This window comes from Penicillium taxi (genome assembly GCF_028828555.1).
Source record: "Penicillium taxi strain IBT 34144 chromosome Unknown utg000005l_segment0_segment0, whole genome shotgun sequence".
NCBI classification, from domain to species: domain Eukaryota; kingdom Fungi; phylum Ascomycota; class Eurotiomycetes; order Eurotiales; family Aspergillaceae; genus Penicillium; species Penicillium taxi.
In genome coordinates, this window is record NW_026643207.1 from 4,603,994 (window position 1) to 4,629,403 (window position 25,410).

The 25,410-nt window shown below is 44.5% G+C and overlaps 6 protein-coding genes across 6 annotated transcripts; 3 read left to right on the plus strand and 3 right to left on the minus strand.

The window, feature by feature from the left end:
• Positions 1-266: 266 nt before the first annotated feature.
• Positions 267-1,990, plus strand: N7495_008991 (uncharacterized protein; the record flags this gene model as incomplete). The annotated part of the gene is made up of 2 exons (XM_057211642.1): positions 267-1,801; positions 1,867-1,990. Coding segments are annotated over 2 exons (1,659 nt in total), but the record flags the coding sequence as incomplete, so codon positions are not given.
• A 941-nt stretch (positions 1,991-2,931) lies between these two features.
• N7495_008992 (uncharacterized protein) lies at positions 2,932-3,515 on the minus strand (the record flags this gene model as incomplete). The annotated part of the gene is made up of 2 exons (XM_057211643.1): positions 2,932-3,451; positions 3,508-3,515. 2 exons carry the CDS (start codon positions 3,513-3,515, stop codon positions 2,932-2,934), a joined length of 528 nt encoding a protein of 175 aa, XP_057061186.1.
• A 2,862-nt stretch (positions 3,516-6,377) lies between these two features.
• Positions 6,378-7,734, plus strand: N7495_008993 (uncharacterized protein; the record flags this gene model as incomplete). The annotated part of the gene is made up of 4 exons (XM_057211644.1): positions 6,378-6,596; positions 6,647-6,683; positions 6,736-7,177; positions 7,230-7,734. 4 exons carry the CDS (start codon positions 6,378-6,380, stop codon positions 7,732-7,734), a joined length of 1,203 nt encoding a protein of 400 aa, XP_057061187.1.
• Positions 7,735-8,429: 695 nt separating this feature from the next.
• Positions 8,430-10,197, minus strand: N7495_008994 (sulfite oxidase; the record flags this gene model as incomplete). Its single annotated transcript, XM_057211645.1, has 2 exons — positions 8,430-9,906; positions 9,965-10,197. 2 exons carry the CDS (start codon positions 10,195-10,197, stop codon positions 8,430-8,432), a joined length of 1,710 nt encoding a protein of 569 aa, XP_057061188.1.
• A 2,182-nt stretch (positions 10,198-12,379) lies between these two features.
• Positions 12,380-17,763, minus strand: N7495_008995 (uncharacterized protein; the record flags this gene model as incomplete). Its single annotated transcript, XM_057211646.1, has 2 exons — positions 12,380-17,311; positions 17,362-17,763. The coding sequence occupies 2 exons, from the start codon at positions 17,761-17,763 to the stop codon at positions 12,380-12,382; spliced, it is 5,334 nt and encodes a 1,777-aa protein (XP_057061189.1).
• Positions 17,764-23,754: 5,991 nt separating this feature from the next.
• On the plus strand, positions 23,755-24,936 carry N7495_008996 (uncharacterized protein; the record flags this gene model as incomplete). The annotated part of the gene is made up of 1 exon (XM_057211647.1): positions 23,755-24,936. One exon carries the CDS (start codon positions 23,755-23,757, stop codon positions 24,934-24,936), a length of 1,182 nt encoding a protein of 393 aa, XP_057061190.1.
• Between the last annotated feature and the right edge of the window lie 474 nt (positions 24,937-25,410).

The window sequence follows — 25,410 nt, forward strand, 5'->3', positions numbered from 1 at the left end:
ACTAAATAACTAAAGCTTCCCCCACAAACGATGATCTAATAGATCACGTGAATCCGCTTTAAGGCGAGCACTTCACTTCATCACATTCATGATATATATTTTACTGATTTACATACTTCGCTTAATCGATATCTATTTCTCGTATTGCGTCCTCTATTTATTCCTCTGTGAATCCTAGATAGCCGATTTTTTGTAGTGGTGACCACACAGCATGGTTTGTTTCATATTCCTTGTTCCTACCCAACTTCATACTGACAGATCGAAAGTCAAGGAACTACGACCATCCGCCTGCCTCTTCCCGTCGCCCTAACCGATCATCTCGTTTTCGTATTAATTCTCCTCAGCCACCACCTGATCGAGCTCGTACTTTTGCCGAGCGGTACACCAGGGCATTTAGACTAGCTGAGCAGCTCAGCGATGATCCTCCAAGCGAGCTCGAAGTACTCTTAGCCACTGAGATACCTCCCCCACAGGAAACTCAGACCACCAACCCGGGCCCCAGAGTCTTGACGCACCTCCGGAACCTGATTAACTCAGACAGCAACCACTCAAATTCAGATGAGACTCTACGAGCAATCGAGACTTTGAATCAAATCGAAGCCTATCAGAGCGAGCAAGCCAGCGTTGATCAAGCTCGAGCTTACTTTGAGCACCATCTACAACGACTTCAATCCTATTCGACCCCGGAAGAACGTAGAGCCAGACTTTTGGACCAGGCCACCAGGGGTTTAACACCTACTGCTCCGAGACTCCGTCGTCGATCATTTAGACCTGACCTACGTGAATCACTCCCACCGCCATCTAGCATGTCTCTTAACGCTTCAAATTCCCCAGATGACCACGGTCGAGCGAAGCGCCGTAAGACAGATGCCGATGACAATAGGGAGGGTGAATCAGCCATATTCAATTACGGCCACCATGGTCAAGTTGTTCCTGGCCCTCTGAAGATGCAGGTTGCCAGCTGTGACGGTGGGATATTTGGTCCGGATGGAGGCAGCTCTTTTCCGGAGAATGTCCTGCGCAGTGACCAGTCGGTCTACTGTTCCAAGTCTGGTAGTTGCAATCTTATTCTTCGTCACCTGAACGAGGCACCTTTTTGCCTCACGAAAATAGTTTTCAAGACTCGAAACGGGTATGAAACACCAAGCCAAGATGGTATGGTATTCGTGTCTATGTCATCCGAGGATTTGACCACTATCACGAATATACAACCCACTATTGATCCGACTTCGCGAAGGTATCGTCGTTCTCGGCGGACGGGCGTACAACCTTCTGAAGAATACATGATTGGTTTTCGATCTCCACACCTGTCTCTTAGCCTCAACAGTGACTCCCAGTCTACGACCGAGAACCTGTCGACCACCGAGAATCTGTCAACCACTGAAAACACCGAGCACCAGTCAAACGAATTACAGGAAGATTTTCGCGTTACCACTGAGTACCACGATAACTCCGATTCTCCGGATGATGCCTTCATGGAATGCGAAGATGAAGATGAACTGCCCATTATCGATATCGCAGAAGAGGATTCTAGCGAGGACGAAAGCGCAAGCTGGGAGGAAGACCCCGAAGATTCCAACGTCCGCACCTTCAACCATCGCCGCCTACTATTAACGCGCCGTATTGATGCTATGCGCTTACAAAATTCTGATACCCTGCGACGACGTCAACCCCCAAGTTTGGTTGATCCAATTCCAATCTCCTCTAATGCCAGTCCTACACCACAATTACTCAAACCTCTTGCCCATTTCTCAATAAGCAGAGAAAAGAGCGTTGTGACCCTCAAATTCGACCCAGCCCCGTACGTCTTTTCACAATGTCAATTCCCCAATTTTCAAACTCTGATCTAATCATTCATTTTTATAGCTCTTGCCGGTTCATTCTGATTAAGCTTTGGAATACCCGATCTGATGGAAATATTGATATCCAGAGCATTCGTGTTCATGGATACGCGGGGCCTAGATTCTTCCCAAGTATGGGGGTGCGATGAGCTAGCAATATTCAATCTGCTTTTGTCTTTTCAAAGTTTTTAGTAGAACGGTTATGAAGTTACGGAATGAAATGATGTTATGGCTACAGGGCTTTATATCGAGGAAGCATTTTGTTTCCAGTATATTTACTCCAAGTATCTCCCTCCAGACAGCTTCCAAAGAATAATACCTAGGTGACGCATGAAACTTGTAAAATACCACATCTTAGCACCTCTCGATGTCATTATTTGACTGATCTTTGGCATTCATATTATAGTTAGAAGCGACCAATATCAATTGATGCTACAAGTACATTCAATAAGAGCAGCAATCTTGAAAGATGTCGTAATAACGATAGTATTAATGAACGGTGATGTGAAATATGATACTTAGATATGGTCAATTTAAATTTTGAACGCTGCGCACGCAGAGTTGATAAAACCTCTTCTTATTTCAACACCTTCTCTTTCTATTTCACTTTCACTTTCTATTTCTCTTTCCCTCCTTCATCCCCTCGTTTGCAACATTCAATTTCACATTCACCTCTGCACTTCCAAGCTTTGATTCATTAACCCAACTAGGTATCTGACAACATGGTGAGATCTCAGTAATTCTAAAATGAAATTGAACTGACACAGTCTAGGATCCCTGTCCCGAGTATCACTGGTTCATGTACGGAAAAAGTGGCACCTTTCCCATGATGATGGACCCTACTAGCTCTGATGAGGCTTCCTGTGCCAGCACCACTGTCGACACCACCGTCGATGATACCACCGCTACTGTGACCAGCCCTGTCGACTCTCCCATCGAGAAGATTACTACAACTTTGCCCAGCACACCCATCACAAAGCGCTTCCGTGACTTCGGATCGCTCTCTTCCCGAAAGGAGAAGGGCAAGGTAAATGCACTCATTGAAACTCCCACCAAGGTGGAGGTCTTGAAGGACAAGAAGGCCAGGAAGTCACTTCTGGAGACACCTAACAATGTGGATGGCGACGAATCTACTACCAAAAACTTCCACGCCGACTTTGATGCTGGCATCCCCGACAGTGCCCGCAAAAGAATGGAGACTTCTCGTATCTTTTGTGACCTTCTGACTACTGCGAATGATATCTTTGCCCGCAGCCGAGTCATCAAAAGCCATGAAAAGGTTATCAACACTCCTGCCGCTCAAGATATCATCAACAGACATATTCAGCGTCTGGAGCTGCTGGATCGCACCCACCGTGACCTTGTCGCATTCGAACAGGAGCTTGAGAGCTTGCCTGAGGATAAGGCCCGCAAGATTCGGGAGTTGCGTGACCGGATTTACGTCCTCTACCCCGAGCTTGACCCATTCGTCATGATCAATGGCGATGTCATCCGTCCCCGTCCCGCTGATGCGCCCTCTCCGTCGAAGGGCTACGAATTTTCGAAGTTCTAGGTACTGGTTCTTCTGAGTGGTTTGTTGGTTGGTAGAGAGGTATGACGAGTTTCCTTTTCTTTAAGTTGAGACTCCATCCACTGGTGTGTAATACCAATGCCTCTGTCGACCCACTCCACCATCTTGAATATTCTTTTCTTTTCTTGTCTATGTCATGAGTTGGAATCATGACTTGCCCTGTTAAGATACCTTTTTCTCTTTCTATATGAACAGATGATTTCCCCCTCTCGCTATGACATATTCACTGGTTTTGTCTAGTGGATTTCTTACATGTATTGTTTTGAGAGGTCTCTTACTTCTCTTTTCCTGGGATATGAATATTTCTATCTTCCCCCACGAAATGTTCTCCGTTTATTATGTTGCAGGCCCATTGCCAACAATGTTGTGTGCTGAATAATGACGTTGATTTAACCATTAACTAATGAGGCTCGGTTTGGTAATAACCGTGATATGAGTTATGACTTCGATGTAAAAATATGCAGATTATCAATGTGCAGATTATCAATATGAAGTAGACATGGTTCATACTTCATACATCACACTTTCTGAATAGAACTTTCCAACCTATCACTTGACGAATTTATCAAAATCACTGGATGGCGTTAGCATTCCGAAGTTCAGCGGAGTTGGGCAGCTACATCACTGCTCCCAAATTCCTTGGCTTTGACCCCCAAGTCATTGGCCTCAGATTTGCTGACCTGCCATTCAACACCTTTGATATCTACTCAGGTGGTTTGCCGCCTTTAGGAACGATGAATTCCGCCTTATCGATGGGGGGTCAATCGTATCATTGGAACTAGGCGGAAAGACGCTATTTAGCAAGGATTACACAAGAAATTCTATCTTCCCAAAATGAGGTTTAATGTAAGTATAGGAGCAGTGGTTCTCTGCAATCTAAAATAACAGGCATATAGGGGAACAGGATATCAACGGCAAGGTCATCTCTGCAAGCAACAACTGCTCGCGCAGGCAATTTCTTTAATTCCGCTTTCTGATATCATACCTAGGTACCTTTGGGTTAAACGTATACAGCAAGAGATCCTCATAGACAAGATCCAAACTCGGCATGTGCTATAATCAATCGGCCTATATATCCATAAATCTACAATCTGAGTACTAACCTAGTATATTATTCTGGGGCCCGAACTCTCCAAAAAGATAGAAGAGGCAAAGTTCGATTCCCTTGATGATGATACGACCGAGGAAATGGGTTATGTCATATTTGATTTACAATAACTATCCCTTACTCTTCTCTTATTAATCCGTGACTTACGATGTTTTGAGAGAAATCATTCTTGTATCCGGAGAGTAGCTATAAGAATGAGCCCCCATGGTATAACAAGAATACTCTGTGGCCACTGGTCACCATGCGAAACCTGCATCAAAATGTTCTCAAACATCACTGCGGTTGTACTGATGGCTTTCACTATTTAGATATTTATTATTGAGAAGGAATCTAGGGCCCTTAAGAGAATAGGAACCTTTCAAAACTTTCATGACCTCCTGACCATGGCGAATGATATCTTTGCCCGGAGCCGCATAGTCATGAACTATGAGAAGATGACCAACACTCCTGCGGCACAAGATATCAACAACCGGCACATCCAGCGACTCGAGTTGCTGGAATTTACCACTGATTTTGGTTTACTTTATTCTAAAAATATGATAGATTTTAAACTAAGAAGGTTCTTAGTTAAGCTTACGGATTCCATCATTTTTACCACTTCTTGACTCCACGAGGATTGAGGTGTCCTTAATGACCTTTCTACTACAGATGGAGTTAATCAGTACTGGTACCAGAGTCCAATCAATCACCTTTATCTGCATTAAGGAGCATCAAGACCGCATTTGATCTATGATTTGGATGTATGAACTTGACTGGGGATTGATGTGATCTACATAGCGCTAAAGAGATAACCTCAGTGGAGTAGCAATGTAAATTCTCTCAGGTACCAGCTCCAAACCTGGCAGGTCATAGGCATGTAGCAGATATAATTCGTCACGTCCATTCCTTCTCCTAAAAGATAGACCCACCATCTTTCGGGAATACTTCTCCACCATGTTTCGTGCTTCACGGCCACGTGCGAAGATCTTGTACAGGAAGACAGTATTTCTGGATTGTGGATTTGATTTGGCACCGGTCAATGCAAGTAAGGCACAGGATCACGCATTGACTCGAATATATGAAGCCATGCAGCCGACCGGATTTGGAGATCGCTAGTGTTCCTTATTAGCCACTAGTGCTCCATGAATCAGACGATAAAATAATAATCATAACAGGTGATATTCCCCACAGAAGTCCGCAAGGAGTCTGGCAGGAAGGATAACCTCTAGTGATTTGAAGGATATAACAGTCAGTTACATTCTTTATCTTTGTTTTAAACATTGCTTGATGGGGCTGGATGAGTAGACTAAGTCGTATATGGTTAGCGTAAATCATTGCAGTTTGGCCCCACTTGAAACGGCGCTGCTAAAGACAAAAAGCTGATTGTAGCATTTATAAGTCGAATTTTCTCAAATTTTCACAATTTCTGACATTTTGGATCATCATGATGTTTTGATGTTTTTGCAGAGAAAACTTTCACCCTAAGCTACGTCCAATCGAAAATATGAAAGCAAATCAAGCACGAGGCGAATTGGCCCACGTGGATTCCTGCGGGATTTGGGCTTTAATTTTCATCTACAACCAATCACAATCATCCAATTGAGTGTATGTACTTTAGCCCCCCCCCGTACTAATAACACACTAACCTCTAAAAAGTTGAAAGGATGGGATCGATTACGATTTTTGGCTTGAAGAGAATGGGGCCAGAATCCATTAATCTTCTCAGGAAATGGGTCGCCCCAAGGCTGCATGAGAGACCTATGGCATTTAGGGGCAGGCTTAACCCTGTTTCGAGTTCATGACAAGCTTGGATTCTTGATTATTATCTATATGGCCTCACTGTAAAATTCTTCATCAAGGTCTTTGCTGAATCGCTGCCATGAACCTCACAGAGCTTAACGCTGAGAGTATCACGTTACTAATAGGGGCTGCACCCTCTGATGTAGACTTGACCGAGTCGCGCACTACTAAGGACAATGCGACTGTTGTCAGTCTTTGTGGGGTTGCTGTGATAATCATTCTCTTTCGCTTCATTGTCAAGTTTCGCAGTTTAAAGCCTAACTTGAAGATCGATGACTGGATCATCGCCTTTGCACTGGTTTGTTATTCTACATCCTTTGTTATTGACTTCATGCTGACTGCTAGCAGGTCCCACTTATCGCCATTCTGGCTTCGGCCCTAGTTGGTATGTTCCCACAACACTTGCGATCACAAATTCCACGCTCACATAGCTACAGCTGGCAATTATGGAATGGGAAAACATATCTGGCTGTCGACAATCGGCGGCATGGTTAAAATGCGACAGATTCTTTACGCATCCTTGATCGTATATCTTTTGGAACTATTCGTTATCAAGCTCTCTATTCTCGCCTTCTACCGCCGTGTCTTTGGAATGAACTATTGGAACTGGGCTGGTGTTATAGCAACCACTATATGGGCATTCGGCAGTCTGGTTGCCATTCTCTGCTGTCCGGCTCCCGTCTCATACTTCTGGAACTCAACTATTAGCACTGATGGTACATGGCGCTATAATTTCTACAACTACTATATCGGCAACGCGGCAGGAAACGTTGTTACCGATGTATTCATTCTTTTCGTCCCAGTGCCGACTGTTTGGGGCTTGGATGTACGAATCACTCAGAAAATCAGTATCAGCATGGTTCTGCTGTTAGGTGTCTTGTGAGTACTCTTTTGATCTGATGTTCTTTGGCCGTTGCTAACATTCGTTCAGTGTCTGCATTGCAAGTATTGTCCGCATCCATTACCTCACATTTCTCAAAGACGAAACCGACATCACCTGGACAATAAGTCAAGTCTACGTTTGGTCAACCGTAGAACCCTGCGTCGGCATCATCTGCGCCTCTCTACCAACCCTGAAGCCTGTCATTCGATCAGCCATGAAAGCAGAGCACTTGATGTTCTTCAAAAATACCTCAAAGACATTCCGCAGATCAACCTCGATGCACGATTTGAGGAATCGAGCCAATGCAAGCCGCCACAGCAACCACAGCACTCACAGCAAGAATATAGCCTCTCAAAGCTCGTTTGAGGCCAAACCTGACGATTACCCGACTAACAATGATAAAATTGGGCTGACTTCGACCGTTGCACACGTGGTTCGCTCAAGGAGGGCTGGCAAAGAGCTCGAGGAATACCTAGGCCCTATGTTTATTCGGGTGGAACGGGAGTTGGAGTGGACTATTGATCGTACATCTTCCTTTCCGTCCGAGGGATGATACGGAGTTACGTTGCCAGTCTAGGCTATTACTTTTCTCTACTTTCGTTAATGATACCAATTTTTTATTTCTTTTATTGTCATATGAGTGCCATGTAAGTATGAAGTCTTAGCTTATGAACTGATACCTTCAAATGAATAACCCCACAGATGAAGATCTCTGACATAGTCTTATTTTACACGGGTTGCGAGATCGGCATATTGTAAGACCCATGACATCATGCTAGCCCTACCTTTCTCAGCTCTGGACTAGTCTTACTTTCTGATATCATACAGCTTCAACGTCGTATAGCCAGCCAGATCACATATCAGTCCGTATAACAAAATTAGGAGGAATGCGGGGTGATGGTGAAGGATTGCCCTCGTGGAAAGTGGAATATAGATGAGCAGGATCAAGCGTGCTCCTTTACTCAACTGCCGTAGACATGTATAAATCTCTCAGGATTTGGGGGCCTGAAGACAGCAGCCAATCCGTGGATACGATAAATCCGATCTCATTATTTGAATCCCAGAAAACGTGGCTATATGCAGCTCTTAGTCAGGGGTGATGAGTAAAGATGAGGGGCCAGATTAACCTCGTGGCCTGTGCCATATATCGATCTATTCCGTTTCAGGAAGGTCAGGCAAGATGGTATATCCGTTTTCGCTTACTGAGTCAGTGGGATTAAATTTAAGCTATCGGCACATGCTAATATATCACTCATCCACATCGCGAGGATCGTGCGTCTTCCAATACTGAGCGTACTCCTCGTCAGTCTGGCTTGAAACTGCGTCATAGCGTGTAACAGGGCCAAGAGGAATGCCCATCTTCTCAAACTTCTCGATACGCTTTCTCGTTAGTTCGTGGCTTTTGTTGATGCTGTAGACCTTGATGCGATGCGCCGAAGATGTCACATGTAGACCCCAGTTCCAGGCCGCGCGGATATTGAGAGGTTGAGTGTTGAGTGAGTTATCCCAGCAGCGGCAGACTATCTCGATCCATCCTTCCACATCGCATGGTAGATCAATCTCCCATGTTCGCCACACCCACTGACCCTTTTTGGACAGATTCTCTTCCGGCACTGCATACCACGAGAATCCACCATCCGCTGATAATTCGACGCGTTCTGGCCAGCGACCTCCGCCGGAGTAAGCCCATCCTTGGCATTTGATTGAGCCGTTGTGGATAACGGCTTGCTTGGTCCAGGGTGACATGATGGCTGAGCTGACAGGCATTTCCTGAATCTGGATACCGTCCGTTGGACGGAGGTTGTACTTTCCAATTTGCTGGTTAAAATATAGATACTCCTTGCTCTGCACCGGGGCCATGGAAGGATTTTCGATTGCCTTGATGCGGTACAGCCACTTGACACTTCGCGCACCAATATACCCTAACACGACGACCCGTAGAGGGTATCCGTGGATCTTGGGTAGTGGCTCGCCGTTCATTTCCCAGGCTAGGATTACCTCGTTGGCTTTCACCTTGGACCACGGAACGCTGACAACATAGTTGCCGACCTCCAAGTCCTTGACATATGTCTCTGCGCCGTAGAGCTCAAGGTGCTTAGCCGGTTCGATCAGACCTCCACAGTCTTTGATCAACTTCTTCAGACTGATACCCACATAGCGAGCTGTACTGATGGCACCTTCTGCCCAAGGCGCCTGTGGGACCTCGTCACCCTGTCCGCCGTACAGACTAATTTGTTCAATGCGACGGGTACCAGAGCACTGGATCGTCACAGTTCTTTCCATCCGAGGGAATCGGCTTTCATCCATGATATCATCCAGGTTGTATTTCTTCGGGGTTTTCACCAGTCCATCGAGGGATAAATCCCAGTTATCCTTGTCGATGATGGGAATCCCGCCGTGGTTCCGCACGAAATGGAGTGGGTTTGGTGTGATTGCCTTTGAGGTAACGAGTCGCTTAGGAGGCTCGCCGTTATATGGGAACTGGAGAAGGTGAAGCATATCTGGGTGTTTTTCCTCCAAAACTATCCTCCACGAGTCGTCCGCTGCATCGGCCAGCTCGCCACCTATGGCTGCGTGCCACGCTTTGAAGTCATCGCCTGTCAACACAGGGTTGGTTCCTGGAATTGGACCAAACTGATAGTCGGGACATTCCGGGAAGCTCTGAGAAGTGAGGATCTTGTGTGCCTTTTTCTTTTTCTCGGGGTAATTTTCCCATTCGACATAGCTGCTTTGGTTAGCCGAATAATTAAATCACAGTAATGGCGAAAGGGATGAACCCTCACCCTTTCCAACCTTTTCGCTCTCGAGCAAACAGCTTTGCACGATCACCGACCGACCGAATCGCCGCTTGATCTTGAACAATCTTTGTGGGCCCCGCGGGGTATATATGCACTGTTCCCTTTCCGCTCTGATCAAGGATAGGCAGCTTGTGACCTGCCATACCCTGTTCAATCATCCACTCATCAGGACGATTGGTAGTATCTACCGAGGCGCGTCTCGCAGTGAGGGTAGACATGACGGGTCAACTCCTGATACTTGGTAGAATGGATTCCAACGGGAAATGCGCAGGTCAATGCGGGGTATCAACGCCTTTTTATCATTTTCATCTTACTGTGTGATACTGCTAATCAAGATCGCCATTTAGCTTCCAAAACCCTGGAATTCATGGGTCTACCTTGCTCTTGCTTGGCGGAAGACTCGGAATGACCTCACACTGGTCTATACTTGAAACTATGACCAATCAATCCCTTGCATCAACGAACTACGCATCCGATTTTGACTTGTTCAGCTTATCTTGAGGGCCCTTAGCGTCGACTGATATATATTTGACTATTCAATTGGTCAATCATGGCATGCCACGTACTTTCAAGCAGAGTTTTGACGGAAAATGCACGTCTTCGCTACTATTCAAGGCTGGATTTGTGGTATAGAGCGTATTGATAGGTAGATGGGTCCTAGCTCAAGCCCTTTGAGCCCGATGTCTCAACTGTTATATGTAATGGTGTAGATAGCATGAATTACTCTAATTACCCGGAGGCTGCATTGTCAGGCAACACTGCTGCACAAAAAAGACCCAATACTCGAAGTTGAACCATTTGGTAGGAAGAGTGGATTGTCACATGGCATATCCCGTACAAAATATGCACAAGAAGGAAACTTTGAATGGTCTCCTTGCTCTAAGGCAGGCATGTTTCACAGCCAACAATAGGCCCGCATAGTCTCTTGGAGTACTGAGTACATACACAATTCTAGATACGTACAAGAATATCGTCAATTGGCTAAAAATAGTGATATTAATTCGCATGCTACTGCCAAATTGTGCTTTTGTACAGCTTAGACCGTTGATCTTTCCCTTGATGGGTTTCTAGTGCTGCTCTCTTGAACTTAACCCCTCATTAGCCTGAATACATACAAAGTCAGTAGTACTACTTTTCTCGTTTACGGAGTCTCTTGTTAATAAGTTGATATTCATTAACACCTAGGCATATGCCATTCAATGGAGGTTCTCACTTACAAGTTACTATGTCCTGTTTACTGTATTACGTGAGCTTTTCGGGACTGCTATGCCCCTGGGCTAGATTCTGCCACCATTGAGATACCTAACAGGTACCTAGGTAAACTCCATGTGCCTTATTTTCCATACTGGATGGGTCTTCCTAGGTGCCGCCGCTTTTATGAGGGCGCTCAGGGTCAGGGTCAAGCACACGAAATTTCATGTCAAAGGCCCGATTCCATTTACAGTTAGTCTATTTTTAGTCAGCATTGGAATCCCACCATACACATACACACATACGCATACTAGAATCCACTATTCCTTTGGTAGTCAGACCTCCATTTGACATCTCATTTCCATCACGTGATCGATCAGTATCAACTTTTAGAGGTATGGGTGATTGATTGGTCTTGTAACTAAGCGTTCCAAAGGATATAAGGCGTTAGTTTCCGTAAATTAATTGTGTAAGAGTAGTAAGGTTCCTCGAATGAACGACCATTTTAGTGAGACCTGATAATTATTGGTGGCATAATACGTATATAAAGTACCCGGCGGTGAAGATCGGGATCTAACTATTCATGGTCTAGCGTCGGTTCTAGGGTTGGATTAAGTTCCGGGAAAACGTACTATGGTAGTATAAATATGATAACAAGCTCGGCATGTGCTTCGTCACTTCACGTTTTTGCCGCTATCAAAAATGCTGCTATGTGCTGAGATGTGTTGCACACTAAGTGTGCCAAATACGGTAGTTATAGAATCATCTCAAGAGGTTATCTCTCCAAGATCTTTCTCAGCCGCCCCGGTAGAAAGCATCAAGTGTCTGGCAGACGTACTATCAAGTTATGTTTCTCTTTTATACAGCTTCACCAGAAAAGGAATTGTAGGGCCGAAGTACTCCGTCCGAATTTTTATCAGACCCCACTGTAAAGGAGGGAAGGGAGTTGAGTTTAAAATGCGACCGGAAAACTGGCCAGTTTTTCGGCTAAATAGTTATTCCATAGAACTGGCAGAAATATTGGCAAAAAAATAGATGCCTGAATTTGTACGCAGGGGGGAGTCAATATACTAGAAGGGGGAGTCAACTTAAGTTGACCCTTAATATATAGGAAGAGAACCGCTAAAAGAAGGGATATTTCAGCTAGAAGACAACAGCCCCTTTTCGGAATAACTACTTAGAGGGACCATTTCCTACCAATAACGCTATCTAGCCAAATATATCGAGGCTGTCGGCGCCTTTTTCGATGAACAGCTCAGCAACTGCCGAGTGCCCACTGTCAGCTGCTAATTCTAGTGCTGTTGTGCCAAATACATTCGGTCCCTCAAGGTTGGCCCCGTTTTCGATGAGTAGCTGAGCAAGTTCCAAATTCCCATCTTGTGCTGCTAGAAGCAGTGGTGTTCTTCCATATTCGTCTTGGCTCTCAAGGTTGGCCCCTTTTTCAATGAGTAGCTGAACAAGTTCCAAATCCCCATTCTTTGCTGCTAGAAGCAGTGGTGTCCTTCCATATTTCTCTTGGCTCTCAAGGTTGGTGCCATTTTCGATGAGTAGCTCAACAATTTCGAACTTTCCACTCTCTGCTGATAGGAGCAGTGGTGTCCTTCCATCTTTGTCTTGGCTCTCAAGGTTGGCGCCGTTTTCGATAAGTAGCTGAACAAGTTTCAAATTCCCATTCTTTGCTGCTAGAAGCAGTGGTGTCCTTCCATTTTCGTCTTGGCTCTCAAGGTTAGCGCCTTTTTCGATGAGTAGCTGAACAAGTTCCAAATTCCCATTCTTTGCTGCTAGGAGCAGTGGTGTCCTTCCATTTTCGTCTTGGCTCTCAAGGTTGGCGCCTTTTTCGATGAGTAGCTGAAAAAGTTCCAAATTCCCATTCTTTGCTACTAGAAGTAGTAGTATCTTGCCGGATATATCCCGTCTCTCAATTCCACCGCTCCTTTCGATAAGTAGCTGAACAACTGCGAAGTGCCTATTCCTTGCTGCGAGGGTAAGCATAAAATAATATTGGTTCTTAAGGTTGGCGCCTTTTTTGATGAGCAGCTGAACAAGTTCCAAATTCCCATTCTCTGCTGCTAGGAGCAGTGGTGTCCTTCCATATTTGTCTTGGATCTCAAGGTTGGCGTCTTTTTCGATGAGTAGCTGAGCAAGTTCCAAATTCCCATCTTGTGCTGCTAGAAGCAGTGGTGTTCTTCCATATTCGTCTTGGCTCTCTAGGTTGGCGCCTTTTTCGATGAGTAGCTGAACAAGTTCCAAATTCCCATTCTGTGCTGCTAGAAGCAGTAGTGTCCTTCTATCTTCGTCTTGGATCTCAAGGTTGGCGCCGTTTTTGATGAGTAGCTGAACAAGTTCCAAATTCCTATTCTCTGCTGCTAGGAGCAGTGGTGTCCTTCCATATTTGTCTTGGATCTCAATTTTGGCGCCTTTTTCGATGAGTAGCTGAACAAGTTCCAAATTCCCATTCTTTGCTGCTAGGAGTAGTGGTGTCCTTCCATATTCGTCTTGGATCTCAATTTTGGTGCCTTTTTTGATGAGTAGCTGAACAAGTTCTAAATTCCCATTCTTTGCTGCTAGTAGCAATGCTGTTGTGGTATATAGATGCGGTCTCTTAAGGTTGGCCCCATTGCTGATGAGCAGCTGAGCAAGTTCCAAATTCCCATATTCGTCTTGGATCTCAAGGTTGGCGCCTTTTTCGATGAGTAGCTGAATAAGCTCCAAATTCCCATTCTCTGCTGCTAGAAGCAGTGGTGTCCTTCTATCTTCGTCTTGGCTCTCAAGCTTGGCGTCCTTTTCGATGAGTAGCTGAACAACTGCTAAGTGCCTATTCTTTACAGCGAGGGTAAGCATAAAATAATATTGGTTCTTAAGGTTGGCCCCGTTTTCGATGAGTAGCTGAACAAGTTCCAAATTCCCATTCTCTGCTGCTAGAAGCAGTGGTGTCCTTCCATATTTGTCTTGGATCTCAAGGTTGTCGTCTTTTTCAATGAGTAGCTGAACAAGTTCCAAATTCCCATTTTCTGCTGCTAGAAGTAGTGGTGTCCTTCTATATTTGTCTTGGATCTCAAGCTTGGCGCCTTTTTTAATGAGTAGCTGAAAAAGTTCCAAATTCCCATCTTGTGCTGCTAGAAGCAGTGGTGTCCTTCCATATTTGTCTTGGCTCTCAAGGTTGGCGTCTTTTTTGATGAGTAGCTGAACAAGTTCCAAATTCCCATTCTCTGCTGCTAGAAGCAGTGGTGTCCTTCCATCTTTGTCTTGGCTCTCAAGGTTGGCGTTCTTTTCGATGAGTAGCTGAACAAGTTCCAAATTCCCATTCTCTGCTGCTAGAAGCAGTGGTGTCCTTCCATATTTATCTTGGCTCTCAAGGTTGGCGCCTTTTTCGATGAGTAGCTGAATAAGGTTCAAATTCCCATTCTTTGCTGCTAGAAGCAGTAGTGTCTTGCCGGATGTGTCTCGTCCTTCAATTCCGCCGCTCCTTTCGATGAGTAGCTGAATAACTGCTAAGTGTCTATTCTTTGCTGCGAGGGTAAGCATAAAATAATATTGGTTCTCAAGGTTGGCCCCGTTTTCGATGAGTAGCTGAACAAGTTCCAAATTCCCATTCTTTGCTGCTAGAAGTAGTGGCGTCCTTCCATATTTGTTTTGGATCTCAAAGTTGGCGCCTTTTTCGATGAGTAGCTGAACAAGTTCCAAATTCCCATTCTCTGCTGCTAGAAGCAGTGGTGTCCTTCTATCTTCGTCTTGGCTCTCAAGGTTGGCGCCTTTTTCGATGAGTAGCTGAACAAGTTCCAAATCCCCATTCTTTGCTGCTAGAAGCAGTGGTGTCCTTCCATATTTGTCTTGGCTCTCAAGGTTGGTGCCGTTTTCGATGAGTAGCTCAACAATTTCGAATTTTCCACTCTCTGCTGCCTCAAATAACGCTTGTTCACTGTTGAGGGTGGGAGCTTTCTCGAAAAGTGCCCTAACAATTGCTGCGTGACCTCTCTTTGCTGCCCGGAATAAAGCCTCTTGCATATACCACGAGAATCGGAATGGCAGGTGCTTGAGAATCAGTTGAAAAATGCGGTCACATCCGTTTTCTGCTGCCAGGTACAGTATATCTGGGTTGCTTTCGTTCACCAGGTCACTGTTCTTCTCAATGAGCATTTTGAAGACAGCCTCGTCTCCGTTGTTCACTGCCCAAAGTACCAAAGTATGATCGCCATCGCCTCTAGCACCAATATCAAATATACCTCGCTGAAATAGACGAAGTAGTAGTGCGTACTGGGCAGGATCATCCAGTGCTGAGATAAAGCCAATATGCCGTCGCCAGTATCTTGTTGCGTAGAAGCGAAGTTGGAACTGATATACATCAGGGGAGTTGAATCGACTTTTCGCCTGTTCAAGAGCTTTTGTCAAATCAAATTTTGGCTCTCTCTTCGACCTTAACAATTGAATCGCAAGATTGCGAGCTTGGTTTGGAACATGATTCATTGACCGAATGATCTTAGATGGCATAGCTTCACCATTTACCTGTGGTAGTACAGTACTGGACACTTGAGTCTCGAAAATACCGTAGTTCATATAAGTGATTATGATACTTGCCATTATCCTGAACGCATTTTCTTCTGTAAAGATAGCGCCGGTGTCGGCGCAAATATAAGATCCACTAAGTAGAAACTGCCTCACGCTATGATGAATTGACCTAACAGTAAGATCTTCTTCATCAACTATGATAAGGCTTCCACAACAGGCCAGCGCAGAATATACATCGCTGAGCTGCCGAGCAGAGTTCCACTCTGTTTCTCCGGGAACTACGCTCAAGGCTTCTTGAAGTTCTTTCGCTTTCAAGGGTCGGTAGGCAACGGTGATGAGTTCCAATATGCGCGTCTGATACGTCTCTCCTAACTTTGCACATCTTTTCAGGATGTGAGAAAATGTTTCTGGGAGATTTCTTGGTAGTTCGGCTAGAGTTTGGCGAATAGCTTCATCAGTCTTGGCGGTGCATAAAGATTCGATCTGAAGATATACCCAGAGAAACATTCCCTGGGCCCCGTTCATTAAAGCGTCTTGGATCTCAATTATCACAGTAGGGTCTGTTATTGCCAGATCTCCAGATTCAATACGCGATTCCAATTCAGTGCTGATAAAAGCCTCAATATCGGGATTCCCTTCAGGAATTGTCACGATACTATGATTAGAAAATTGTTCTATGCTTTCATGAGTGATATTACCAGCTTCCAGTCTGAGAGACACACAGAGATGCAGTGTAAAGCTATACTGGAGCCTTCTAATGTTCTTAATTAACTCCTTTTTCTGATAAGGATCACACGCGTCTAAGCCGTCTAAGACAAAATATGCCTTGAAGCTAGACGGCAAGACATGTTCGAGCAGGCAAAGTATCGTCTCAGAATCATAATACGGGCTGGTCCCATCGAGAATGTCGTCTGCTTTAGAGAGATCATCTAAGATATGCAACAGTTGTCGTGCCAGAGACTTGATAATCGTCTCTGCCTTAAGGCTTTCGAGGAGATCGTGTTGACAAAAGAAGTAGGCCACAGGATGTCTAGCTCCATTTATATGAAGGTTGAGATCATCAACAATGTTGGCTAGTAAAACCGATTTGCCAGATCCCAGCTTTCCTATACATATCAAGGATGTAGAACCCGTGCTATCCTTCCAAGCCGTGTACTCAGAAGTCTGTTGAACAAAGGATGCATTGCCTAGCTTTCGGATCTGCTTCCATGTCATCTGGTGATCGTATGTGGAGCAAGTATCAAGCACGTGGACGCGTTTCTCGAGTCTTTGACGGTTATCTTCAGATTTAGAATGGAGCATCAATGTCTTGAAGCGTGTACCTTGCTCCTCAATATTGAGCACATACACTTCTTCTTTGATAGAGCTTGCCCATTGCTCAAGCTCTGATTGAAAGCTTTGTACTTCGAAGCTGACAAAATCCGATACCATTTGCCCTAGGGCTGGCTTCTTCATGAACTTTAAGACATGGTGACAGAGCTGAACGATGACAATGAAGTACTCTGATAGGTGCGACTGTAGCGCCTGGGACCGGGGATACAATAGCGCTAATCTGTCGTAACGTGGCGCCGAGCGACCAGCAATCATGAATAGACTAGATAACTTTTCAAGTTGAGACGAAAAGTTCACAACTGCCTTTTATGATGTCAGCTAAGTGAAAAGGAAGCACGAAGAGAAAAGCTGACCATCAACGCAAACCGCGCAATTGACCAGACGCCACATGCTATAAGACTCTGCGAGCCGCCGATTATAATGTCTCCGAGGGCTGCGAACTGCTGGATGGACTGCAGTATATTGGTCAAACGAGGTCCAAAGCATCGGCCACCGTTTATTTTCCTAGATGTTTGGCGATCGATGTGAGCGGTGAGTCGCATAACATCGTGCATTGTTGGCGGAGTCTTGGTGAGCTGGAATTTATAAGATGTTAAGTCGACTTTTTGATCTGTGGAGAGGTCTGCTTCAAACTCGGAGACAGCCTGTGCCAGACGAATCTCAGCCTTCAGTGGACCAGCTTTATGGACAATTTTGCCTAGGTACATATCCTCAGGCTTTGAGCGTCGTTTCCCTGCCTTGAATAATGAGGACATTATAGAGCTGCTGTGCGAGAGATTCGTTGAATCTGGGGGAGAGGGCTGAGGTCTTACGTGTCTCCTTTGCCTAAATCAAGCCCATTCTGGCCAATAAGCGACATTCCCAGAGGCACTCAAGCGCAAATTACCCCGCCATAGTATCGACCATGCATAGGACATTGAGTAGCTTTCATCGGAAAGCCAACCCTTGACACTCGCTGAACAGGTCAGGTAGACAGTCTATTTTGAATAGGGAACTGTTAAACGGACTCCCCCCTTAGTGACCCCTCCCTACCTGATTTCTGCCTGAAACCCCAGATTAATAGTTATTCTAGAACCCATAGAATTCTGCCAGATGTCACGGTCAAACTACGATGAATGGAAATGAAGACTCAAACAAAGTAGTTGGTCCAATTGTAACTGAGAATACAAAGATGTGGAAGGAAAGTCTATCTACAGGTTGGGTTGTTCTTAATGTGGTTCACCATTACCGGGGGCAACACCTTTGCGCGGCACCCCAACTAAATATTTACTAGTTTTTCAACACACTACTTTCAAATCTCAACCATGCCCCCAATTCGCACTGAAAAGCAAAGAAAATTGGTAGAGTAGGAGGGAAGGGTCTTATGAGCTATTCAAGCTATTGAAAATGGCCAATCCCTTCTGTTTTAGCTGCATCTAAGTCTTTTGATGTGTCCCGAACAACCTTACAACGCCGTCTAGCTGGTGTTGAAAGTGTTACTGAAAAACGCCATTCTCGTCATATTTTTACCCAACTTGAAGAGGGATCTCTTAAGAATTGGCTACTGTTACGGGATGAATGCAGGAATTTGTACGCTGTAAAGATCCGATTGGTAAACAAGAAGAATTGACTAAGGGAGGGAAAGGGGTCCTGGGGACCCGATGCTCTTATGGCTCGTTCGGCTCCGCACAGATGCCAGGAGCGCAGTCTCTCCAGAGACTGAGCATTTCATCGGGTATCAACCTGTTACAATTCCGGATTAGGGAATCAGTGGGTCAGGGTGGCTGAATTAGGCCGATATGGTAAAGGGTAATACGATGCCAGACTACTAGCAAAGGAAGGCAAATAATGTCTCAAAGGTATGGTAAAGATGAGGTGAATTAGATTGGCTTGACCCAAAGATCTCTGGATTTCAGGGTCATATACATAGGATAGGATGTAGAACGCAAACGTAAGTAATATCAGGCTAAGAAGATGTAAATGGAACAATTTGATGCAAGCAGGAATCAGCTGGAATTGGTCATAATAATGATGGCTGCAAACAGTAATCTCTCCACTATATCAGAAATGGTCTAGTCAGGTTATTTTTGATCAACATATCTTCTTATTACTATTCTTAGATAGTAATAAGTATGCAGCAACTTAAGGTGCTGGAGGACCTCACGCACGACCATGGAAACCAACGACATCAGCAGAGATTAAGATCTTTATTGCTGTTTTTAACTATATTAGTGTACATGTATCAAAAAATACTACTGAAGAGGAGCTCTGGTCAAAAAAAGAGAAGCCTTATCACCTTCCACCTGACTATATCTGTGAAGGGTATTAGCTAGTCTTAGATTCAGAACTAGCTAGGTCACAAACTATGTACAAAATCCTTAAGGGATGTAAAAGAGTCGGCGTGGGGTCGAGGATGAAGGGTCTGTCAAAGGCCCGATTCCATTTATAGTTAATCTATTTTAGTCAGCATTGGAATCCCACAATGGGATTCCTCCATTCTACAATAGATACACATACACACTTTGGTACGCATACTGCGTTCTCATTTGCCCACTAGAATCCACTATTCCTTGGTAGTCGACCTCCATTTGACAGGGTCTTCGAGTCACGTGATCTTACTGCAGTAAAAGTGGATAATGGGTTCGGACTACTTCTGTGGACCTGGATCAATCTGCTCGTCTTCGCAGTTTTAAATTAGTGACTTACTTATTCTATAATTAGCATCAGATCAATAACTTCTGAAGAAAGGCTCTTGCTGGATTTATCACTGCTTATAGGTTCTGCCGACTGTTATTCGGCATTATGCTAGTTGATTGGGCTTTGAGTGCATTCCTGGGTACATGTACCGAGTTCTCGGCTTTTATGGTACTGATATAGTTTTAAAGATACTTTTGCGGTGCAGAGCTATTGGTATATGCACAGTATCCCTTGTAGTAGGTGATGAGTCTTCTCGGTGGAGTGTTGCGGTAATGGCCACCCTTTGGAATCTCTTCTACCCATGGTCCTGGGACTTGATTACGACGGCTACGCTGTAATATCCGCCGTATATTTGCTGCCGGTAAGAGTACGTAAAATTTGGTAGATATCAAATGTGTATGCGGGTATTATAGAGGATGATCTATGACAACAGTGGGTCCTTTCAAATTTTCGGTTTCTCCTTCTTAGATTCAGGTTTGAGAAAAGCAATACATTTGCAAAAAGAATGTAAAATATCTTGAAGACTATTTGCATCTGTAGCCAGATTGCGATCTGGTAGAGTATTGGCATCGCAGAGAAGAGTCTTATTGTTTGGACCGGTGGGTAGGAAGGAGGCAGGTAGGTTAAAAGTACCAAAATATCGAGGTTAGCTAGTTCAAGAAGTTGGAACTCAAGATGATTGTAAGTAGCACTCAACATGTTTTCGCCATAAGGCTTATAATCCGAAAGACCCGACACCTGTTAATGCTGAGAGAAAGTTGCAAAGAGTCTTAGAGATCAAAGCTGGAATGACCTAGGGATTGAAAGCATATTTGGTGTCTGGTGAAGCACCAGTAATAGAGGGAAAGAATTGGGGTAGCGACTAGATGATATATCAGAAGAGAGAGATTCGTTAGTGTTGACAACAGGTTGGAAGTCACTCAAGCTTGTGATGTATTGTTTTCGATCGAAGTCATCTTTAGTTGTATCGCTGACCAGCTACAGCTGTATCATTGGTCACGTAGAAACCACATCACCACACCCGCCAGTGCGGGAAAAGTGGAATCACTAGTACACAAAGTAAACACGCTACCAACATACATAGCGTGTGTACCAGTGAGTACCCAGTCAATCGGTGACGGTGATTACGGCAGCTGTAAAGACAGGACTAAGCCATATTATTTATTTCCAATATCTCGCGCATTTCCTCCGATACAACAATTCACTTCGATAGTACCAAGGTATCAAGGTGTCTTCAAGATGTTTTAAAATACGGGACTCCCCAGAAGAGCCCGGTAAAGGAAAACCGCCTGGCTGGGTCGCAGGGTGTATATATTTTTGACTATGGTTGGATCTTGTGATGCCGAGGGACAGCTCGTAGGTCGGCATCCGTTTGAGGAATTGATCACTGTTGAAAAAGTAGCTTTGTAACCGATAGATAGAACGAAAAAGGTCAACACAGCAGGCCTTGGGTGACGTGTCAGCCCATGGTATAATAATCAACAATGGACGTTATGAGACCCACTTAGTGACGGTTATGGCGTCAGGAAAACGCGGAGAAGAATGGAGCAAATCTCAGTGTTCACGGTGTGAAAGTTGAAAATGAATGAATTCAGATATCCTGCTATCTTAAGAGAGTGAGTGAAGCTCAGACAAGCCGCCTGATGATGCTAAGGAGAGAAACTAGTGTCCGACTCGAGATATAAGCACAGCGCGGAATCATTGGCAGGTCTGCACCGATCATCAATCCTCAGAAAGTCAGAGACGGAGAAACATACCCAGTTACTTGCTCTTGGCCAAGAACAGATCATACAAAAGTTTTGGGCTCTGCCAAATCATCCAGTTGGCAATGAACGGTTTACAGAGCTCGATTTATTGATGGCGTCATCTCAAAGTGCTGAAATTTTCCACATGCACATATTGTCTCAAATGATTGCCCTTCTCAGCCAGTTATTCTGCAAATTTATGATTGACATTTATTTTCCTAGATCCTGATGCTGTAGCTCTTCTTAAAGAAGTTCAGCTCAGAAAGCAGTGAAAAGTACGCATTATCAAGGATGATGAGATTCGTTGGGAGTAAGAAATTAGCCCTAACTTACGTCACGTGACCAATTATCACGACAATTATCACCGGCAGAACGCGAAGGCAAATAAGTCGACTCAGCCAATTTATGGCGATAAAAATCAGATATGAAATATTGGAAGTGATGAATTGCTTGGACCTTTCGATTTTTGTTTGGAATCGAGATGCCTAGGTGATGAGCTCCTACCTGGATATAGAAATCACTTTGGATAGAGATCACTTCCGGATACACATCTGCAAAATTACATACAAACCATGCGTTCGGAAATACCAAGGTATCATGAATAGACTATATAGCAATACAGTTTGTTGAAAAATGAGAGGTATGCTGTCGGCCAAGCGGTGCCCGAGGTCAAAGTATCTACGGACTTGAATGAGGATATCACAGGATGAAGAAGGCATAATGAGCAAATTTTGCGTGAACACACGAGACTAGAGGGCCTACAGATAATTGGTATACTGAGGAAATACTCAAGAGGCAAATATTGAACCTAAACCTCCAACGCGTCAATGCAAGCATGCTTGGGTAGACTTTCTCGATCCCATCGAGATTCCATGTCCTGTAAAAAATATAATTGTTTGGTCTGCCTCGGTCACTGGATTTGTTGGCTGTCGGCTGTCGGCTGATGTATGTATATTATTGAGGGGAGACTTGGGGAAACGGAATCTGTCAGAATATAGGTTCAGCACAAGTCAAGCTGTTGTAATGACGAGGGGTAAGATCAAGATTTGTAGTGAATAGGAATCAATATCTGCAGACTGTATGAGAGCTTTACTGCAGCTTTGAGACTTGAAATTGAGAGCAAACAAGATGACGCAATTAATCTTGATTCAGCAGTGAGACAATAACGTGACTACCTAGCAACTGAAGTTGAGCCTCAAAACCTAGTCGACTTAACGAGACACCTTCTTCTCAACAAATCAATTCAAAATCTCCAATGAGGTTTTCAGCTGGTGCATTCCATTGAGTTCCATAATAAGTTAAAGTACTTCCAAATAAAGTACTTCCATTTAATTCTTGATTGGGAGCTGAAAGACGCATCAGATTAGAGTTTGTTGAGAACAATGGTTTTGACATGTCCGCGATTGATGCGGCAAAATATGGTATTTTATATCGAGGAATACCACACGTGGAGGTGTTTGGTTTTTTATTTTGACGACTGGTTTCTTACTTCCAGTGTACGATCAACAAACAGTGCTCAAAACATGGAATAATTGAACGAGATCTTTTTCTGATCAGCCTCGAATTCTTATAGAGTATTATCTTACATATTGATGCTTGGAACATCCTGTCTGTTATCATTTAAATCATCTAATAATTCTATCTGATAATCAGGTAGCTCTTGCTGAATTTGTAGCTTGTAGTCACAGTATTCTTAGCTTCAAGTTGGGATAACTGGGTAAACGCAACCCCATTGACGAATGAAGCCATGCTTGAAAGCATTGAACTTTTGCCAGCCTATAGCTAAATATGTACCTGAGAATCATTTAAGCTCAAATATAAAATTTGCCTATATATGACCTTCTGGTGGCTTAAATTAACGGCTAGGGAAGTATGGGAGCGTAAATAAGCTTTAGGGTTCATGATTCTTCAAGATTTTCAGGGTCTAGCTTAATCCAGCACCATATAATTGCTACTATAAGATGAGTTTTTCAGTCATATAGGAGTATCTAGATAATTCATTGGATGGTCTGCGAAGAAATGGGCTCCGATTGAGAAGATATGAAAGATCCTTTACATGTCTATCAGATAAACGTGATAGTAGCTCGTCACGTCAAGCGCGTCAACCACTGGCGGCTTGTATCGCCTTCGAATTTAGGACGTGAAGACGTGAAGACTCCACACTTTGTTTTTTAAATTCAACAAAACTACTTCTGTTCTCCCTCCTCGTCTTCCTATTTTCCTCTTCATCCTCTCTTTTGCCTTCTTTCTTCGAACTCATTCACTTCGAACCAAGTAATCATCTAAACCACTTTGACTTCGGTCTGATTTTCTCGGTTTTTCAGGATGGGCAACCTTAACTTCCTTGCCTTTGACTCTCCGGTCGCTGGTACCAGCATCGCTGACCCCGGATTTGCCGACCCCAGCTTTGATGATCTGCCTACCAACGCCTTCGAAGGCTTGTTTGCAGCCATTGACAGTGATGAGTTCAAACTATCTATTTTCAATTATGAGCAATCTGCCAACAATGCTGCTGCCGACAATTTTGCTGCCCGTAATGATGCTGGCTGCATCGACCCTCGCCAGATCTTCATGGTTGCTAGCGATGATAGCAACATTGGCGAATACAATCTCCTTGATGCTGACGCGGATAAGGACTTTAATCTTGATGCCTATGGGTTGAACGACCGCGACTCTATTCTCCGTATCAACTTTAACACTGCTGTCACCGCCGACAGCATCGCTTGCAGCAAGCTTGCCTCCAATTGCGCTGACTTCAACGCCGTTGCCAACTCCGATTATTCCGACACTACTTTCACTACCAGCTTAGAAGGTTCTGACGCTACCGTCACTGCCAACTTCGATAATTCTGACACTATTGTCACTGCCAACTCAGATAATTCTGACAGTATTATATCTGCCAACTTTGATCATTCTGACACTCCTGTCACTACCACCGACAGCGATGAGTCCGGTGAGGCTTTTTTTGGTCCTGAATTTGACGCCTCGGCTGGCTACAACTATAACTCTGCTCGTGATGATCTCACTACCGACAATGCCCGATTCAACACCATGGCTGTTGAAGCCGTTGATGGCCCCAGCACTTTCAGTTCAAGCACAAATCAACTTCAACTGCGGGTGCCCCCATCCACCCCGGCATATAAGTCGCTCCGTTTCATCACTGAAACGGGTCAGTCGACTCCGCGCAAGCGCGGCCGGGAGGATGAGGGCACCCCCTGCCCTGGCCCCAAGCGGGCCAAGAATGAAAGCACCAAGGAAAAGGTGGATAAAAAACCCTCGGGTTCTACCAAAACCCGAGTAAGCATTAAGCTGCCCAAGGTGTGGGCTGATTTGGGTCCCGAGGATAAATACCTCTGGGACCTAAAGCAGGTCCTGCACCTGAAGTGGGTGGTTGTTGTTCCGGCATGGAACAGCCGATTCGGACTCTCCTTCCTGGAGAAGTCTCTGAGTTGTCGGATAGACCGCCTCAAGCGGGTCTACCGCGCTGCTCAGGAGACTCTGGTCTGAGGGTCTGAGTCGGCTGCTCCATCCGGGCTATGTGTTCATGTATAATATTTGTATAAATAACTTTTTTAATTTGGCTTGAGGTATACACTTCTTATTGTAAATGCCGTAGACTGCTTAGGTACCTAGGTAGATTATAGAAGTCCCTAGCCCTAAAGCTCTCTCGCCTCTAACCTTGGAACCTTGAATGTATATTAGATATCCACCCATAGATGATATAAATCTGTCTCCAGTGGTTTACACCAAGTTACCTCCAGTCAGGTAAAATGCCCGGGTAGTAGATCAAACCTCTAAAATTATCAGAATCTAAGCCACCATACTAGTAAACCCATCAATAAGTCTTGAATAGAACCTTTGAAGATCCCTGAAAGGAAGAAGGACCCCAATACCTAGGTAGACTTTTTGGAAGGCAAACCTTGGAATAGTTCCTACGCATTCATCAATCACATTATATTCAGGGTTTCTGGCTAAATATTC